The sequence below is a fragment of the Amblyomma mixtum genome, chromosome 1 (assembly GCF_055824585.1).
Source record: "Amblyomma mixtum isolate Tamu chromosome 1, ASM5582458v1, whole genome shotgun sequence".
Classification (NCBI taxonomy): domain Eukaryota; kingdom Metazoa; phylum Arthropoda; class Arachnida; order Ixodida; family Ixodidae; genus Amblyomma; species Amblyomma mixtum.
The window spans coordinates 171,941,718-171,963,132 of record NC_143012.1 but is presented as its reverse complement, the minus strand read 5'-3'; the positions used below and the strand labels follow the sequence as shown (position 1 = coordinate 171,963,132).

At 45.6% G+C, this 21,415-nt stretch overlaps 1 protein-coding gene across 1 annotated transcript in view; it reads right to left on the bottom strand.

The window, feature by feature from the left end:
• Positions 1 to 13,504, bottom strand: part of LOC149369811 (O-acyltransferase like protein-like) — a 119,872-nt gene extending 106,368 nt beyond the window's left edge. The window contains exons 1-3 of the mRNA XM_089576511.1: positions 13,198 to 13,504; positions 10,503 to 10,714; positions 9,292 to 9,403 (exon numbers count right to left, since the gene is read on the bottom strand). Coding sequence (XP_089432637.1) covers positions 9,292 to 9,403; positions 10,503 to 10,714; positions 13,198 to 13,504 — 631 coding nt within the window. The remainder of the gene's footprint in view (positions 1 to 9,291; positions 9,404 to 10,502; positions 10,715 to 13,197) is intronic.
• Between the last annotated feature and the right edge of the window lie 7,911 nt (positions 13,505 to 21,415).

The window sequence follows — 21,415 nt, the reverse complement described above, 5'->3', positions numbered from 1 at the left end:
ATCCGTGGGGGACCTCGTAACTTCGAATCCGTGCACTCTCAAGCCATAACTATTTCGACCAACCGAAAAGAGTGACACCTCTGCTGCCAACCTTCTGTCGACAACGATGAGGCATTAAAGGCTTTCACCTTAGTAACGCACAAACAATTAACTTGCACACCTTTCCTTTCTTGGCACAGCCAGAGCGAAAAGGGAAACTTGACGCGTTATCACCGCGCTGCTTTTTCGAAGCCGCTGATTGCAGGAAAAGTGCCTCCAAGTTCAATTCCAATGACGAAAAAAGAGCGCGAGCTGCGCAAGGGAGCAGTGACTATGCGCCCTTTTCGAGTGCCTACCTGCCCCAGTCGCAGCTATAGCCTTGGTTCCGTCGGTTGTGCGTCATGATTTCGTCAATCTTTTACGTAGTATCGTGGGCGGAAATTCTGGTGCACTCTGAGCATTCAGTTCCCGAATCGGATCCGAAAAGGCTGAAAATTCAGTCGCGAATATCTCAGTACATGTGTCACTTAGGGACATGCTGCAAATTGTATTTTACAGTCTCCAAAATTGCGATTGAAATATGCAGTGTAAACTCGAGTTAGAAAAATAATTAACGAAATTTGGCTATTTAATTAATTAACTTTGACCACTATATCCTTATCTTGTGTCCGCCGAGACGAATATACATTCCGTGAAGGCGGCATTCACGATACTATCAGCACCTTCTTTTTAAAATCTGTAACTGAATGTTAAAATGATAGCAGTCTTTGGTGCTGCCCCTAGAAACCGTAGGACCTTCAAAATTTCTACAGGAGCTCCACTACACGGCTTATAAGCAAACACCCTAGGCACTACACTTTTGACAAGGCTGTACGCGTTTGGAGTGGCACACATCTACTTTTCTCTTAGACCGAAAAGCTCTTTTCGGGAGCCCGCCTGCACCGGAAGTTCGAGCCCGTCCCAGGCACAGCATGCCCTGCCCTTGCACGCGTCCTGCGCGCCGGGAAGCCAAGAAGGAACGAGAGGAGAGGGACGTCGTACATGCCCTCTACTTGTTGTGGCAAATAAACTGAAACTGAAACTGAACCACCAAAGGCTGTCGTCAGAAATTTGCTGCGGTCGTGGCATGGCGAAGCCGGGTGTTTGCTGCAAGGTCGATTTCTTTGCTCTTTAGTCTTTGTGTTCTTTGTATGTTTTTTATTTAATTCTGTTTGGCGACACATAACCAAGGCGGCTGCTGCTTGTTCATGGCTTGCGGCGGATCCATCTTCCGGCGACTGGACTCAGGGTACCATAAAAGGGAGAGGGGCAAAGGTCGAAGCGAGCAAAGAAAGAAGTCCTCAGTCTAGAACAATAGAAAATGGCAGAGCGGGCAGGGGGCTCGAACGAACAGTATGTGTTTTCGAGCTTTTGCATCTCTCCTAACGAACATCTTGAGGAAACGCGCTAATCTTTTTGCGAACAAAATAAAATGAAGGCACAACACACAGCGCGAACTGACAACTGATTTTTGATAGAATGGGATTCCTTTTCTGTAGTAGGTATACAACTGCCACCTGTGGGATACAAAAAGATCAAAGGAGGAAGAAAAACAGGAGAAAAAACCTAAACGACACACACCACAGGCAGGTCTACAAAGCGGAACAAACTCGTCTCGGTAGCCCTAGCAGTTCCAAGTAATTTCACTTCTGCCGCCGTGATGGCTGAATAGCTATGGCACTCGGCTGCTGACGCAAAAGGCACTGTTTCGTGCACAGACTCGGCGGTCGCATTTCGATAGAGGCAATATGCTATGCTAAAGGTCCGTGTGCTGTGCGATGTTAGTGCACGTTAAAGAACCCTAGGTGGCCGAAATTTCCGGAACCCTTAACTACGGCGTCTCTCATAGCCTGAGTTGCTTTAGGACGCTTCTTCCCCTAAACCATACCTATTGCACTTCTTTTTCTGGCGGCGGCAACGACAAATTACTGACAGACTTGTCAACCCCTTCAGATCCGATTTCGAAGGCTCCGGCTATTTCCATTTCCGTTTCATTATTTGAATGGCATAAGACCGGTTCTGTCAAACAGTGGCATGCATTTGTTGCAGCGGTTACATTGCGAGGCCAACTTTCTTGGGTGAGTGAAGGACCGAAACCTGTTGGCATGCTAAGAGACCTTTGTTTATGCAGCGGCCGGTTTGTCCAACATACTTCATTCCGCAAAGGAGCGCTATGCAGTATACAACGCATTGTTGGTTGCCACGATATACGGCGTCAACGCTGTCCTCCCTGCTTTCACGAAGCTGTCGCCACTGTGTTCCCGTATCTCTTCCAATAAGAGAACAAAGAAGAAAATCAATGTCAAGCATCAGAGTGTGTTACAAAATGCACTACCAGTGCTGTATACTCTATCCCCCTGTCATATGGAAAGTCTAGAGTGGCAGACTAGCCTATGTAGTAACGATCGCTTCTGACGGCACCGCACCTCGCTGCGACCGGCTAACACAGCCATCTTCCTAATTATTGCAACCACTGTCAATACTGTAACCCTCTCTTGAATGATATCTGAATCATCAGCCGCGGGAAAACACAGGTAGAGCGAGAAATCCTGGAAGCATTAAAAATAAAAAAAGTTAGGCACTGAATGCAACAGCGACAGCTCGGTCCGGTTTACTTAAAGAGAATTCTGTTTCATCAATGGGATATAGTTTGTCACTTGCAAGATAACAGACCCGCACTATAAAATGTTTCTTTTTGTTGTTGGTTTTTGCTATGTGTTCTTTGTCGTCGGTGCTGCTTACGTGCAGGTGCACCTGGCTCTCTTGAGACAACTTTCACCGAGTAAATTTCCCTCGTGTTTCCTGCGCCTTCCAGTCAACTCTTTCATCTTGTGAACGCGTCTTTTCTGCTGGGTTTTCTACAATCCTGCACCAAGCTACCCTCCTTAGAAATCAAATCCGCAAGGGCTCAGAACGGCATCAGCAACGTGTCGTCGTCGCTGTCAGCAAAAGGAGTGGAATTGATTGGGCTATCGAGATCAGTTTGTTCCATTGTATAGACTTGGTTGTGTTGTGCGTCGTCTCGATTTTTTCATGTTTTCTTTCTACTTTGATCTTTTTTTGTCCCACGGGTGTCACTTGCGTACCACCTATGTAAAGAGAATCCGGCTCCATTAAAAATCAGTTGTCAGCTCTCTCCCTCTGTTGTGCAATAAAAATAATTTGCAATAAAAAATTCCCTAGATTTTCCTAGATACGAAAAATAGCTTTCAATTGTGAAAAAAAATGTATATGGGTTGTTCAGTACCAAGTTTTATCATGAAGCTGCCCTACTACCAGTCGTAGATAAGCAAATTACCTGTAAATTTGAAATGAAGGTTCTAAAATGAAGGACTTCTAAATGAAGCTACAAGGTAAACTGTATAGCGCACTTTCAAAATTACATATTAACTGCTCTATATCGTGTATGTGTTTTTTTTTCACTGTCCGCAAGATATATTAGTAAACATATGCGTCGGCATGTGGAATTAACTGAATTTTTTTCCCTCACGTTGTGTCGCTTTCGTCTTCAGCCGAAGGATACCACGTGCAAAATGACTGGAGGTCGCTTGAGGAATGTACGGAAACTGCAATATAAAACCTTTTTGCCCATTTGCTGGGATTGCTCTACAGGGTGGCTGACGTAGCAATTTGAGTAAATTAAAACAATGAAGCAGTGATTGTTACTGCTTCTGTACGCCTCATGTGACCTCAACTTACTTTGTTCGTCGTGGTAGAACTGGGAATTATGGTTTTGGGGCGTCTAACGTCTCACAGCGACGGAGGCTATGAGAGACGCCGTAGTGAAGGGCTCCTGAAATTTCGACCACCTAAGGCTCTTTAGGGTGCACTGACGTCATACAGCACACAGTCATCTAGAAGTTCGCCTCTAGCGAAATTCGACCGCCGAAGTCCGGGATCGAACCCGCGTCTTTGGGGTCAGCAGCCGAGCACCATAGCCACTGAGCCACCGCGCCTGCAGAACTGGTAAATGTTCCCCTAGTTGGACTATCGAATATTTCCAGCCAGGCGCTCCTTTCTCAAACAAAAATGGCGCCCTTGTTCTTTCCTAGTTATCAGAATAAACATGCAGATATGCTTACTAAATAGGAATTTCAGTCGTGCAGCAAGCTTCAAATACAGCGTGAGGAAGGGGCGCGCGTCTTGAGGGAAGGCGGTGGCACGCCTGATCACAGCAGCGGGTGCCACTGGCCACGTCAGGGACCATACACTCCCGATTACGTTCCTGTAAAGGCTGGTTCGCATGCAAGCGACTGAAAATTTAGCAGCGCAGTGCTGCAAAAAAATTGGTAACTTGTTGGAGCAATCGCCGCTCTGACTACTGGAGCCGCCGCGATGGCTCTAAATAGCTTATACGCCGCAGCAACACAGCGTTTTTACTTGCTTGTGAAGCAGGCTTTATTCGGCTTTATTTATTTTATTTATTTACAAAATACTGCGGACACTGAGTCCAAGCAGGGTGGGCGAACAAAGTCAATCAAGAGACAAAAAAAACGCAACATTTCAAAAAAGAACAACACAATATAGAAAAAAATAATTGGTTAAAACTCTTGGGATAATGGTTTAACTAGCTCATTCCAATCTGTTATTGTGCGTGGAAAAAACGAGAACTTGTAAGTGTCTGTTCTAGCAAATATAGGGGTTAGAGAACTGGGATGGTGTTGACGAGTTTGTCTGGTTGGTGCCGGCGTTAAGTATGATGAGGGATCCAAACCAAGTTTGTTATGTAATAAAAGAGAAATAAATTGTAACCTAAGCTTTCTTCGCCGATGTTCAAGTAGTTCAATTTTATTAATCTCCATTAAAGTGGTGGGGGAGTCAGACCTTGCATATTTATTAAAGATAAACCTGACAGCTCTTCTCTGTATTCTCTCCAGATTTTTTACGTTAGATTTAGTATACGGGTCCCACACTATGCATGCATATTCGAGTTTAGGTCTAATTATTGAAGAATAACAAAGTAGCTTAATTTTAGAAGGAGCATTTTTTAGTTTATGTCTTAAGCAGCACAATTTCCTAAATGCCGCAGAGCAGATATTGTTTATGTGCAAGTTCCACGATAGATTGCTACTTATTGTTACTCCTAGGTATTTGTAGTTGGATACTTGTTGAAGAGGGAGAGAGCCTAATTTATATGTGTAGCTATGAAGTATGGTTTTTCGGGTTATCGGCATATATACACTTTTGTCAGCATTCAGAACCATGCCCCATCGGTCGCACCATTCAAAAACGTTGTTCAAGGCACTGTCCAGGTCACTTTGATCCTCCTTATTTGTAACTTCTCGGTATAGAATGCAATCGTCAGCAAACAATCGAATATGCACTGGTGGGTTAACAACTTGAACAATATCATTGACATACAAAAGGAAAAGCAGAGGACCCAAAACACTTCCTTGGGGAACACCGGATGAAACTGGAAGAGAGCCCGAACGTTGTCCACCCACTTCAACAAACTGTCTGCGGTCTTTTAAGTATGCAGTAATCCATGTCACTAAAATATCAGGAATGCCAATTTCTTTCATTTTAAAAATTAGTTTATCACGAGGAACTTTATCAAATGCCTTGCTAAAATCCAAAAATATTGCATCGATTTGGCCTTTATTATCTCTACAAGAAGCAAATGAATTTATTACTGTAATTAGCTGTGTTACCGTCGAGAATCCTTTTCTGAACCCGTGCTGGAAGCTAGTTAGCACGCGATTTTTTTCTAAAAATTCGTTCATACAATGTGCAACTATATGCTCTAATAGTTTACAGCACGGGGACGTCAATGATATGGGGCGGTAGTTCTGCAAGAGAAGACGGTCTCCTTTTTTATAAACGGGAACAATTCGGGCTGTCCTCCAGTCATCAGGTATTTTACCTATTGAGATTGAAGCGCGAAAAATTATTAGAAGGAATTTAGCCAGAGTTTCGGCATAGCGTCGCAGAAATGCGTTTGGAATGTTGTCAGGCCCACATGACGTTTTGGTTTTCAGGTTCAACAGCATGGAAAGGACACCAGGGTAAGTAATAAAATTCACTTCGGCGGGATAACACACTCGGCTATTGTCGGTACATGAGCTCGGGGCAGAAAATACACTTTGAAAATAACTATTAAAATGCTGAGCAATAGCCTTTGGATCACATACCGCAGTGTTGTTCACCAAAATTTGTGTAACTGCTTTCTTTTTTTCACTAATATAATTCCAAAACTTACTTGGCTCGGTTTTTATAAAGTTTTGAAGGGATGTGTTGAAGAAATAGTCCTTTGAATCACGTAAGGCACGTACTAGATTGTCCAGTAATTCCCTCAGCACATCAGGATCTGCGCGTTTTTTCTTGAGCCGTTTTACCCTTCGCCTCATTTGAATTATATTGCGCGTCATCCATGGGGTTTCCTTTCTTTCTTTTTTGTGCCTGTTTGGTACAAAAGTATCGATACAATACAAACAGATTTTTTTAAAACTGTCCCAGAGTGCGCAGACATCGGCGTAATCGAAATCAACAAGGCAAGTTTCAAGATGTTCAATGACAGACGCGTCGTTGGCACGCGAATAATCTTTAAAGTAACGTGAAGATGAGTGTTTCTGTCTTGTTTGCCGTACTAGAGGAAATGAAGCACTAACCAAGTGGTGGTCAGACAGACCTTGTTCTACAGAAACAGTAAAATTCACAGTGTCGCGAGGGACGAACAGCAAATCTAATATCGAATTCGTGGAACCGACATTACGGGTTGGTTCCTGAACTATTTGCGTCAGGTTGTGGGTAAGCATTATTTTAAACAATATGTTGGCTTGCTTTGTGCAAGCACCGAGACACTCAAGAAGTTCCCAATGCACACCTGGCAAGTTGAAGTCACCCATCAATAAAATTTTACTGTTTTGGTACTGTAAGAGATGATTTTCTAGTTTAGTTAAGTAGTCGGTTCCAGAACTAGGGGGTCTATAAAGAGCATATAAAACAAAGTTTTGTCCCCAACAGGAGAGTTTCACACATAGGCATTCGATATCATGTACGTCATCTTGTAAAACAGCTTCAATTTGTTTCTTAATTAGGACAGCCACTCCACCACCCCTAGATTCCCTGTCTTTTGGAAATACAGTGTAAGAAGGAGGGAAAACGTCCTCATCATTCACATCACTATGAAGCCATGTCTCAGTAATCACTGCAACGTGCGGATCATGGTGTAACAGCGCTATTTCGAGCAAGTCTGCCTTATTAACTAAACTACGCGCGTTAATGTTTATTATGCGCAAATGTTTGCTCTGATATTGCAAATCACGTCATTCCTTGTCCTGCTGATCTACTCTCTTATCCTGGTAGACTATCTTTACGCGTTTATTTTGTGATTTATCCCAGAAAAACATATCTTTATCCACTTTTAGCTTGTCATGAATAAGGGTGACCTTCTTTTTTTGATCCCTCTCTTCTTTCGCGCTATCCCAAAGTAGTTTTCGTGTCAGCAGCGTAGATTGCGAATAATCATTCTGAATTGATATTCCTGAGCCTTTGAGCTTTGAAACATTTTCCATTATTGTCTTTTTTTCTGCAAAATTCTGAAGATAGAGAATAACAGGGCGTTTGTCGTTCCGACGCCCCAACCTATGAATGCGCCCGATAGATTGGCAACTGACTTGAAGCTTGTCCTCGAAAACTTCTTTGATTATTTTATCTTTCAGCGTAGCTTCTGTTTCGTCAGGTTCCTCATTAATACCGTGAATGATGAGGTTGGACCGTCTGCTTCGATCTTCGAGATCGGTTAGTTTTTTGGCTTGAAAACCCATTACATTTTCTATTGATTTCAAAGTTGTGTGTATTTCCTGAGGCTGCTCGGTGAAGGTTGTTGTTTCATTCAGCTTTTTCTCCATTTTTTGTATCAGGCTCTGCAGATCACTTACCATATTTACAGTCTTAACTAGCTCTGCTTTCATTTCACTGATTTCAGCTTGAAGAGACAACTGGCCATCTAAAATTTGTTCTATAACTTCCTTTTGAGTGGGGCCAGGATTAGTTTCGATGTCGCCACAAAGGATCAACTTGCAAGCAATAAAACATTCATAAGCCAAGGCAAAACAACGCCGGGGGCACGGCAAGACCACGATACCTCGGCAATCGCTGCGAATGGTGCTCGAATAGCTATCAACCTGCAGAACGTAGAAGAGCGTCCTCGTAAGTGTCATGTTCGGCCCAGGTCCGCCGTGCCCACTGAAGGTGAATTCTTGTGTCGCTGCTTTTATACTCGTGAGCTCTGATGACGTCACAGTCGCACTGGCATGATTCGAGTCATCAACAGGACCACGTCTGTCGCTGACGCTGTCTGTCGCGTCTGTCGCTGACGCTTGACGCTGGCTCACGATTACATTTGCCATCTATGGTGGTGCGACGTCATGGGACTTTAATCCACCGGCTACGGCTTGGTGTTGCCTACACCAAACACTATCTTCACAAGATCGGCATCGAAAGTAACCCAAATTGCGCACAGTGCCACACTCCAGAGACTATTGGACACCTTCTTTGCGAGTGCCCGAACTATACTGCTTAAAGAGCAACATTGGAGGCGACCGTGAAACGACTGGACTCTCGCCCTCTCTCTGAGGAAACTCTTCTGGGCGCCAGGACGAGACGTTCTGATTGGTGCCGTGTGACAAAGGCCCTGCTCAACTTTTTCTGTGAAACAGGCCTGGATACTCGTCTGTGACCGCCTGTGCACAACCTACATGGTTAATGACATGTGTCGGTGTTTGTATTGCTGACACCAGTTTTATGAGTTTTATGTGCGTCTACTCACCGCGATGCGAGTGCCAGCCAGTGTGGTGTGTGTGGTGTGTGTGTGTGTGTAGACATCACCCGAGAAACTCATTGTATTATGCCATCATCAGCCTTCATTCGCACTTTCCTTTTCCTCCTCTTCCCTTTCCCCTGTGTGGAGTAGCAGGCCAGGGCCATGTTACCACCGGCCGACCTCTCCGCCTTTCCCTCATTAAAATTCCTTTCTCTCTCTCGATCGTATGGCGGTGTTGTGCGGGCCTCCGTTAGTTGTAGAGAAAAAACAAATAAAAGCTTGTACTGTCTTCGCAATTTGAGGGAGAAAAAAAAAGAAACTCTCCGAGCAAATGTAATTTCCCTAGATTATATAAAAAATCACTTTTAACCTAAACAACGTCCAAATTCTCTAGATCTAGAGAAAAATCCCTGGGGTTGGCAGCACTGCTTCCACGTTGTTCCCTACGCTGCTGAGGATTGCAGGCCCGTGTCTCTGTGAGCTTTAATTAATGAGAGAACGAAACGTACATGCGCGGCCGACAGCCTCCAGGTCCTGTTGGCTGCAGTCGGAGACGACGCAGATCCCCCAGCGAAAACCAGGCATCCAGGGCTCAGCCAGGTACTTTACCATCCTCGAGGCCTGCGCATGGTAGCCACATGAGGAAAGCAATGCTATTACTTGAGCAATGCATGAGCACAGCTTCATTGGTGCAGGAAACGAAATTAGTCAGTGAAACCTGAAAAGACCCTCACTTCCGACGATAATCTCTTAAAGGCCTACATATTTCATATAGGTCGCATTGCCAGCATGTCTTTATTTCACAAATTCTTCCACAGCCCTATGCACATCGCACCTTATATTCTTCCACCCGCACGCATATCTCACCGCACCAGCCATCACCTACAAGTTTCCCGTCCACGATCACGCACCGTCACTTTTTCTAATTCCTTCTTTCCTCGTGCAGCCGCAGACTGGAACGGCCTTCCAAACAACGTTGCCATCATCACCTGCCCACGACTTTTCACTGATAATGTAGAAACTTTCCTGTCATTGTGAATTTGTGCTTTTATTCTTTCCACCCCTTATGTAACACCCCTTTTAAGGGGCCTTTAAGGTAATAAAATGAAATGAAATGAAATATTTGCTGATGTTAGCAAGACGAAGAGTTAGCGCGCTTTCAGTACTGCAAAACGGTATCCAATTTCAATCATTGCCTTCCAGGTGATGATCTTCACAAGGAAAAAGCAAACGGTCTTTATTATTAAAGACCGTAAGCAATACGACGAATGAGGAGAAAGACAACAAAACAAGCACGACAACAACAACATAACGGGAAGGTCACATGGAAGACATGAAAGAAACACCATGGAAGAAACACCCTGCGGAAAATAGCGCCTGACGTGCTGCCTGAAGTGCCGCATTTTCAGTGCTCTGGTTTTTTTTTTACGCAACGTAAGCAAAGCACCATTTAAATATTTCGATGTGCTCTTAAAAAGAACTAGTGCCGCCCTGATATTCATATCACTGCCCAATTGACATCAAAGTAATACTCTGCACTCGTCGGAAACAACTCGTGGAGTTTATGAGAGGAAGAACGGTCTGAGACTGCAACAAGGTGTCGCCTTTGTTGGTGGCACCAGGTTCCAAGCTAAAATCACTTATATATTCGAGGCAACACATCAATTAAGTTCTCTGAAGTTGAAGCAATTTTTTAAAACCTCTAAGCAAAGTCGAGCACCTTTGAATTCGTCATTAACATGGCCGGCATGAGTAGTTCGATGAGCGAGGTATTGTCGTCAGGACGGAGGTAGAAACTGCAGTACTGCGCCCTGACCAGCTCGTTTCCAGATTCGTCCTTGACCACAGTGTCTAAGCACTCGTCGAAGGAGCCCAACTCGGTCAATGAGCCCATGAAAATGCCGCCATGCACCTTTGCAGAAGAGTCCAGCACTGCGTCGAGTAAGCGAAAACATACCTTAAGAATTAGAAACCCCAGCGCAAAACAGGAGGACCAGAGAGTTGTAGATGCGAATACAAGCAGAAAAAAGGCGAGAACTGATATACAAGGCAGCCCAGATAACTCGAATAGACAGTTATTGCTGGGTGCATAGCAGAGCATGTCATGTAATCAGACAAGCTATTTCTTTTTAACGAAGGCCTACAGACAGCGAACATACGCATTCCAGTACGGGCTGATTAAAAATAATGAGCGCTTGAAAACTGCCTCTCGATGCATTCTGAAAACTTTTTTTTTATACATATTCTTTACGCTCAATAAAGGACTGAGTTTATACACTGTGAGGTGCGTAGTCTACTTCGTTGTTCTGTAGTTTCTAGCTTTTTAAAACGTACTCATTTGCTCAAGTATTTCACTAAACTCAGGAAACACACCGTTACATGAACTGCCATTCAAAACTACACCTGCACTCTCATTCGAAACTTCAAAAAGCTACAAATCGATCTCGCACGGGATCACAGGGGAATATGCCTCGAATGTCTCCTTTACATTGTGCATAACTCGACTTAATAAATAAAAACTTTGCTTAGCTTAGTGTCAGTATCCATGACGAACGAGTAAGCCCGTCGCTTGTGTCATCACTTGCCTGAGGCAGAAGTGCATGGTGTAGGATCGGATGATGTTAGCCGTGCACCCATATCAAGACCGATCGAAGAAGGTCGCTTGAGCTGTGCAATGACCTTGATATGCTCTACTGGTGCCCCGTGAAAAGCTGGGTGGACATCTTTTGTTTGTTCGTGACTTTTATGCGCGTTGTGCATATTGTAGAAAATGAAATTTTCTTGAAGCTCAGTCACATTTCCTCCAAATTGCTTCTGTTGCGAAGGATTGCTCGGTGTGTCTTGATGGCGATTATAATGTGTTTAATGGCGCAGGGGCAGCTTTGGCAACTCCTGCTTACGAGACAGATGCTCAAACCACTATGCCACCGATGCACTGTCAGCATTGTAAATTTTGACGTTGATCAACAGCAGAAAGAACTCCACCAGACGTTATAGTAAAAATGCAACAACGCCACCGCTGTGGCTCAGTGGTTACGGCGCTCAGCTGCTGACCCGAAAGACGCAGGTCCGACCCCAGCTTTCGCAGTCACATTTATATGGAGGCTAGATGCTAGAGGCTCATGTGCTGTGTGATGAGAGTGCACGGTAATGAACCCCAGGTGGTCGAAATTTAGGGAGCCTACTACGGCATCTATCATAGGCTGAGTCGCTTTGGGGCATTTAACCGCCGTAAACTAAACAGAAAATGTTGTAATGATATTTATACAAATAAAATATTATGGTATGCCCTATATACAGCTCGCTATTTGACGCTTCCCACCTGTAATACAATTTAGGTTTTGTAGAAATTTGAAACATGTCCACAAACGCCTTCTTCAAAATTCTGCTACCTATGCTTCAAAGTGTCTTGTCTAAAATTGCGCGAAATATACTGCTGCATACAACTGTCAACACTGATAGCTTACCGCATTATTCAGGTGCGTGTCTGAAGCGTTCCCACTGAGGAGTATATTGACGGAAGAAGCGTATACTTTACATGTCATTCCAAATCCACGTGTCATCTTCGATGCTCCCTTTCCGCAGCTGTGGTCTAGTCGTTTCAGCATCCGCCTGGCATGCAGCAGGTGCGGGGTTCGACTCCAATGCCACCAGTTCCCCACAGGTGATACAGTGGGTATGAGCTTTCGCCCGCCTGGTGTGCGGCGTCTTTTGTCTGAAATGCTTGCGAAATGGGTCCTTTACCCCACCTTGAGTAAAAACAAAAAAACTTCGTGCCAGGGTGCTCTTCGCCCACAGTTCCACTTGCGCCATAAAAATCCGTCATCATCATCATATTCCCCATTCGGAACCTCGTTTTCGTCCTTTAGGGCGTTTCGCCACTTAATAGTGAAACGGGCGATCAGTAACTGGCTGGGAGTAATGTTCCTTGGCAACGTAATCAGAATTACCCGCACGATGACATCATTTGCTATTTAGTTATATTTAAAAACCTTCTTGCAACGTCAGTACACAGACCTACACCTTTCAGTGCCAATCTTCACCGGTACTCGACTTCCTGCATGAAATGTTTGAACGTGTACATTGCATATTTTTTGCCGTTTTCTTCCCTCAAAGCATGCTCCTTAAAAAAATCTGCGCAAATATCTTGTGCTTAGAAGGCCTAGGTACCGTAACTGGCATTGTAAGTTAAGGGTATTCGTAGGCCTTATTCCCCGGTAACCATACCGGTTAGACCAACTGCAGTATTTATTCATTCCCCAGTCATGTAAATGTGGTCACTGACTGTGCTGCCGCAATGCCATTGCTTCCATGTGCGCTCCGTACCCTAGAGTGCCACGTCACATGGCATAGTGCCTTTGGGATCGGGCGCCTTAACATCGCCGGCAGCGCACGACTCCCTAAACGACACTCACTGCGCATGGCCCATGGATCCAGGTTGGAAAGTCCTCGCAGCAACCTCAGCAAGCCCAGGGAGCACTCGGTTGACACTGGGGCCTGGAGAAGTCTCTTCTTGACCCACGGAGGCACGCGATTCGCGAGGCCTCGCGCGAAGTGCCGAAGCCTCGTCGCCAACTTCTCAGACGTCGACGCGGCAGCCGCGGTTGAATTCGGGAAGGGTCCGCCCACTGGCGGGATGCCATCGTTGACAAGCGGCGCCGCCAGAGGAGGGACCAAAAAGCAACAGAACGCCACTAACAGGATCGACACTGGCGGCTTCATTGTTGCTGCGTGTAGCCGCCACTATTTTCTCCGCTCTTACTGCGCAGCGCTTGAACATTGATCGAAACGACTGTTAGTAAAAGTACATTAATGATGTGGTCAATCTAAAAACGCACAGAATAATTTTTGTGGTCGATGGACGTCACTGGCCACGATATCCCGCTGCCATAGCATTGACCAGCGAGATGGGACTACTGCCTGCTGCAAGGCGGACGCGGAGCTTTGCTCTGAGGACGGCCAGCTGACTTTCCTCTCTCCGCTCAGCGGAGCCACCGCCACTGAACGCTAATTCCTCCCCGTTATTATGCACCACGCCATGATGCAGGCCTTGCCGCCTTAGTGATTCTTGCTGTCCCCTTCAGTAGCCCGTTGTGCTCTAAGCGGTGCGGGCCGGGCTCTTTTATTTTCCTTTCTTTTTAGACAAGCCCACCCTAATATCTGTCCCCTTCAGTAGGGGAGGAAATCCGACTGTGCGGCCTGCCCGTGCCCCACCCCCGCCACCAAATAAAGCCTGTTGTGCGTACGCGGTGCAGGCAGGGGCGTATTATTTTTATTTCCTTTTGGTTGCCCCAACCTAACAAATGACCCCTTCAGTAAGCGGTGCGGGCTGGGCGCTATTATTTTGCATTTCTTTTAATCGCTCACCCTAATTTTTGTCCCCTTCAGTGTTATTCTTTTATTTTCTTGTATTGTCTATTATTGTATTCTTTTATTTTCTTGTATTACCATATGGCATGGCATGAACATGTTAATAAATCGTTAACAAATTGTCTACAACTACTAGACTCATGTGCAGCCACAGTTATCTACCAGCCTTAGTCAGTTTACTTTTGTGCAATTCCTTTCATGTTATTTGAGCAATTCCTTGTACGGTATAGAACAGCAGCAAATGTTAGCAAATTGTCACTATTGAGGAAAAAAATCTCACGCTGGGCCTTAAAATCTCCGTATCGATCCCACAATGAGGACTTTTATAAACGCTTTTGAAATCAGATCTTTATATAAATAAGCATTGAAGTGCCCACACTTTCAACAAAAGGAATCGCGTGGCACGTTTGCACGTAAGGTACTTTGGCATTTTCAGCTCGCCTTGTTTCTGATTTCTTTTTAACGCGATGTAAGTTAACCAACTGGAATGCCAGTACGGGTATCGCCTTGGGCTCTCGCCGTTGTGCTGCTTTGTGTGCTTGGGGATCAGGCCTTTTCAAGCTGTTTTTTGTGCTCTTTACCTGGCCTTTACGTAACATTTCATTCTTGTGGAAGAAACCTCAACTTAAACAGAAAGATTGATTTTCACTGGACTGGCACTTCGTAGCCTTGCTTCGGAACGTGTGTGCCCCAGTAATATGTGTCTTCTGGACTTAACCTTCTCGTAACTTTGACCACGGAGAAGGCAATAGAAACCCGTAAGTGGTGTACGTGCATGTCGACTAATCGAAAGGTGCCGATTCATGTGGGAATGTATATGACTGCACCAACGCAAATAGAACACTGCCACTTCAGATGTTGCAAGTTTCATGCCGAATCACGCCTTTAATAGCGGCGTACTTCGTCCATCTCGCGTTTCATAAACGCGGGCTAAGAGTGGGCTAAAGAGCCAAGCACAGCAGCAGTTGGGCTTGAAACGATGCGCATGTAATTATTTTTTCCGCTGTGTCAACACAAGTCTTAAAGCGGAAAAAAAAATTATAAACGCACACCCGCTTTTATTATTGCGTGTTACCTGGTCGCGGGCATACAGGACGAGGAGGAGGGCAGAGTCCGTTCTCCTTCTCCTGAAATAATCCCAGATCGGCTGCTGGCGTATAGGTTCGCTATCATCGCTGTTCGCCACGTGTCTCGAAGAGGGCACTGCGTGCGCTGCTTCCTTCTTCGATGGGACTGCCATTCAAATGCGACATCGGGGATATTGCTCTTTTCTGCCATCACCGTGATCGCCAGCTGAAAGGTCACCGATTGCCGCTGCCTGGCTCTCTCTTGATCCGGGCGAGTTCCTTCCCCGACGTATATGCAGGCGACGACCGGCGACCCCCGCCGCACGATGCCACGCTCCGCCGAGCCGCAGTAAGTCGCAGGAAAACGCGGATCGGAGACGCCGGTCTCTTCCTGCTTGTCTCGAAAACCGTCGTCGCCCTGCGCTGGCGTCCGCATTTGCACAACGGCTGCCCACGTGAGGCGTACAGGATTATCAAGCGCGAGCTCAACTTTGGCAATTTTAGAAAAAAAAACCATTGTGGCCAAACGCCTATTCAACCCTCTCTTCAAACACGCGGGCTGCGCTCGGAGCGGAGGTGTTGAGTAGGTAACACTGCATTGAAGAATGAGTGGATAAACAAATTCGTCGAAAATTGAAGATACAAAGCCTGCTGTACCGCGTGAAGAAAATGGAAGTATATTCTTGTTATACACACTTTATGGCAAATGTCTGGAGTATATCCCTTTTTTTCTAATTTTTAATTTCTCATTTTCCGATAAAGTACAAAAATCGCGAGCCCATGCAATAAAACGATTCTAACTAGCAGCATGGCGTAGTTTTCTCCACTTTCTTCGGAAGTTTTAGAGACATTAACGTATAGGTTTCTAAAGTAGGTGTCTTTGAAAAGCACAAACGATCAATATTACTAATATTGTACAGACACTCACTGAACACAGTCATGCATATTATGTCTGTACGAGTACACAAGGAACATATTAAAAAACCTAAGATATAATCAAGAGCATAAATGTACAAATTTCGACATTTGACTTTAGCTATAATACATATCAATAAAAACGCATTATGCTGCAGGTTCGCAGAAGAGAACAAAACGTGCGAAAAAGAAAAATCAGAGACATACTTAAGAAAACTGCATATACATAAAATATAATTTAAGCGAAATAGGGTTACCAAAACGTGTACAAAAACACAAATTAACAGTACGACACAAAATGCTCGTTCACGATCAGTAGCTAGTCATACTACTAGGCTCACTGGAAGGCCTGCGCTTAAAACAAAGCGTTGTTTTTTTTTTCAGTGGTTTCTTAACGTTTCATTTGTCGGCTTTCTTAATGTCTAAATTATCTACCAGTTGTGGAAGACGATTAGCTATCCAGTTAAGCCCTTTGTTTCTTCTAGAAAAAGGCAGCGTCCAACTTTATATCTCATGCTGTATGAAAGCTGCGATGCTTTGGCTATGCTGCACAGTTTAAGAAAGTAGTTCTGAGGATCGCTCAAGCTTTGCTTCTATTTTACCAAAAGGTTAAATTTGTGTACATGCTTCACAGGAAGAATATCAGAAGGTAGAAATTGGGCTATTGTGAGGGCATCGTACAAAACGTTTGCGATATGGCGGGCTTTTCTTTTTGCGAAAGTAATAGTTTTTTAACATTTTGCGCGGCTGTTGTTCGCCGTACAGGTCTCATGTAAGGCCCTCACCCGAGGGCCCTTGAGGTGTCTGCTATAAGTAAATAATAATAAACTAATTGAGATCAGAGAATAAAGCATTCTACAGGAAAAAATTATTTATTTGGAACTGCATACGGAAGTCGACAAAGTATAACACAAGCCTTCGCGAAGATTTTACTTATATAATCTACATGAACATTCCAGGTTAACAGTTAACTAAAATTATTCCCAAGGTTGTCATTTATTATACGAAGTATGTCCTGTCACATTCAAGGTATAAGTTGATTTTAAATGGCTCAAATAAAAGTCTGTTTCCTTGGCGCTTTATTTAGATATGTAATGGTGGCGCATTGAGACAAAGAAGCGAGCAGTGTATTCTCTGAATGCCCAAGCTCTATATCACCGTTTGAGTGCAGAAAGATATTTGTATCATAGGCGCATACTATGAGTGCAGGCTTTCTCTATTCTTAATTATATCTTTTATATATAGGTTGAAAATCCTCCTAGAAGTCCTAGAATGCGCCCTTGTGGAACTCAGTCTTTTCAAAGATTAGAGTTCTTCCCGAATAGCAACGGGTGCTTTAGGTTCAACTGCCAGAGTATAAGAGGAACGCCGCCAAAGCCTCGTAATTTATTGAACGATGTGGAGTCGTCAGTACTACCGTGCGCTTTCGAAAAGTGGCTGAACGCGCCTCGGATTCTGCTTTGCAAGCCCATGCAGTATTAATTATTTTTGAGTGACTACGGAGCCAGTGTATTCGACATTCATATCCAGATGAGCACCTGCTGTGGAGACAAATTGTATAATAATAATGATAATCACTATATATCGGAGAACTCAGTGATTCACATAAAAAACTATTTTCAGGTCGTTTTGAAATTACATGTAGAATCGAGACGGCTGGATAATTTGACTACAAATTTTTATTGCCTGATCTGAAAAGAAACGTTACCTTGACGCGCTTCATGAGCAGAAAACAGGAGACGGATCAGAAGGCAACAAAGGAAGAAGGGTTAAGCGGACGAAGCGGGCCTCCCGCGCCAGACTGCCGGAGGCGACATGACGCCAGGCCAGTGTAGGATTTACTGACCGCGCTGGCCAAGTTCAAGGGTGATCCTCTTTGCCCCTTTCTCTCTCTAAGGACGGGCTCCCTGTTTCTTTCCTCCTTTTCCTTCTTTCTTTGTCAGCATTTTCGTTTCGTGCTCTTCAAACCTTTTACATAAATTAGTCTTCAAGCAGAGTCGAACGTGCACACATCGCTCCTTGGAGGCTCGTGCGCGCCCCCTGGCCGCTCAAACAGGTATCCGCGCTGGCCTGTTTCAGTACGGGCGGCTCAACTGTTTCATGTCGTAGCTTCTCTAACGAGAAAACGAGGAGTTCCGAATATTTTTCTATATTTTTGGTTCCAAAAACCGGGAAATTTTGTAAACTGACATCGAGAGCGCCATCGAAGGACTTCAGAAAAAACAAACCGGTCTGCGACAAACCGCCCACAGTATCATCACAGCAGCCAGCACCTTCCTAAAAGCACCGGTAGACCGAGCAGTGAACTGGAATAGAACGAATTAGCTGCTGTATCTGCCTACAGTGAGAATATCAGCCTAACAAGAACTTGAATAAAGCAGCTTTCCAAAAGCAAACCTCCAGGCAGATCGATCAACAAGCCCGTCGATAACAGGAGCCCTCTCCGAGCCCAATTTCTATGCTGGGTCGATGCTAGCGTTCCCATGAGGCTACCGCTGGCAGCCATTAAACTTCTGAAAGTGGAAAACACTTCCTCTAATTGAGGCTCGCCCGCAGAGATTTCGGAATCATTTACAATCTACAATTCACAAGAATGTACAGTCATGGTCAAAATTCTTCTAATGGCTCTAATGGCTAAATCTAAATCTAATGGCTCTGTTATGCTTCGGCAGCATAACAGAGCCATTACGGCACTATTAAAGGCCAAATGACCTTACTATTAAAGACCATGCAGTGTCGGCCTAAACTGGCGGCACGCCCCTATTTCTCATCGCCACTGCCTAGGCACTGCTGCTTAGGGACAGCTGCGCAGTCAGGGAGGCATCGGGATGGTCGGCGCTGATACTTCAGCATTGAAGAGGTCCATTTCAAAAATGTTGACAACACTAACTGAGGCTGTGATGCCAGATGTTGGTTTAGTATTAGTGGCAGCATGACAGAGTTACTGCGCTTGATCAACTGGAATGTGCGCTGGCGTGAGTGCCAGAAAAATCTCATGCGCCAATGGTCTCGACTAAAGTGCGCGGGTTTCCATGTGGTCGTGCAGTTCGTTCAAGGAGGTTTCAGAAAATGTTTACCCGTATGCGAGACATCCGAAGCTGTTTAGCGGCTATGGTTGCCTATTACTTAGCTTAACCTTTAACTGTCCAGTGTCGCGAACTCGCTACATACAGTTTGCACGCCGTGTACACATCCCCTAATAGAGCTGGGATACGAAGTTTGGTGTCAACATTGTTGTGTGCGCGCGAAACCAAGCACTCGTGTTATCGCGTACTGTCTGCGCATGCTCACTGCCCGGCTATCTCTTATCGGGTAGCCCGTGCTGGCTTTAAAAGACCGCTCGCACGGGCCCACCGCGCTCAGTATGTAACCTGTTGGCTTCCTGCCAAGTAGCAGGAATAAACGTTCCTTCGATGCTACGTCTACGCCGCCCAGTTCTTGGATGCCAGACATGACATATTGGCGACGAGGATGGGACGACCGCCGTACGGAATTCGCAGTGTGAAGAACCTGGCCTCTGTGTAAAAGCTTCCCGCCACGAAGATTTCCCTGCGGTGAAATTCCTGAAACTGGCATCACGGCAGCCGAAACTTCCAAGTGAGTCATGAGTCACATCGGCCACATTGAACCTTTCGACGAGACCACGAGTGACTGGCGCTCGTACGAGGAAAGGTTGAAAGCCTATCTTTTGGTCAATGATGTTCCAGTAGCAAAGAAGGTTCCTGCTTTCCTAAGTCTCATCGGCGCGAAGACCTATGCGCTGCTCAAGTCGCTGACGGCACCGGACGCACCGTCGTCACGAGAGTTTGACAGTCTTCTGAAACTCCTGAGCGATCACCTGGCGCCGCAGTCGTCCGTCATCGCAGAGCGTGCGAAATTTTACAAGCGGTCACAGCGAAGCGGTGAGTCCATTACAGAATTTGTCGCCGAACTTCGAAGGCTGGTGCAGAGTTGCGAATTTGGAAGTTTCTTGGATGAAGCGCTCCGGGACTGTTTCGTTTGCGGCCTGCTCCGCGAGGACATTCAGCGTGTGTTGTTCACGGAAGACAAAAAGCTAACCTTCCAGAAGGCCCTAGATAGAGCTCTTGCCATGGAAACTGCAACTAAAAGCGCGGCGTTCACGCATAACAGCGCATCCCCGGCGTACGAAGTGAATAAGGTTCGAGGCGAAAAGCAGTCTGTGATGTCGCCAAGCTGCTTCCGTTGCGGGTCACCCAATCATTCTAGCGAAGCATGCCCTCATATCGGCGATACATGTTATAATTGTAACCGAAAAGGGCATATTCAACGCGCCTGCAGGAAAGGAAAGAAAGCCAGGGAGGCAAAGCCCCGGAAACGTGTGAAGATGCTCACGTCCGTCCGAAACGAGTCGTCTGTCCCACTTAAATCAGTCAACGCAGACCCATTTACTGTACCCGTGAACGTTGACGGTGTCCTACTGACGATGGAGCTTGACACCGGCGCAGCCGTATCCGTCATATCATGGCGCGAATACCAGAGGCTGTTTCCACGTAAGCGACTTCAGCCAGCATCGTTAAAGCTGCGCACGTATACTGGGGCTATAGTAAAACCGAAGGGTCTGGCGAAAGTCGTCGTGCACCACAACGACCAGAGCGTGGAGCTTCCCCTGTACGTCGTGGACACTACAGGACCGGCACTCCTCGGCAGAGAATGGTTGCAAGATATTCGTCTGGATTGGAAGAACCTAGTTTTTTTTAATCACCTTGGTCTCTCTCGAGAAATGTCAAAGCACTGGCAAGAAAAGCTGGAAGCCATGCTAGACAGCCATTCCGAACTTTTCAAGGATGAGCTAGGTACCATCACGGAAGAGCAGGCCGAGCTTGTCCTTCGTGAAGGGTCACAGCCGAAGTTTGTAAAGGCAAGAAGCGTTCCCTTTGCTCTGCAAGGTGCAGTAGAAGCGGAACTTGTGAAAATGGAGAAGCTGGGCATCATAACGCCTGTTGCTACAAGCGAATACGCAACGCCCTTGGTACCGGTAGTGAAGAGGGATGGAAGCCTCCGGCTGTGTGGCGATTATAAAACCACCGTCAATCCCTGTCTGGAAGTAGACCGGTACCCGCTACCTCGGATAGATAACCTTCTAGCAGCGCTTGCAGGAGGAGAGGAATTTTCGAAGATCGACCTGAGTAGGGCCTACCAGCAGGTAGTTATGGCGGAAAGCTCCCGGAAACTACTGACGATAAACACGCATAAGGGATTGTATACTATGAACCGTCTGGCTTTCGGCATTTCGTCCGCCCCAAGCATATTTCAAAGAATT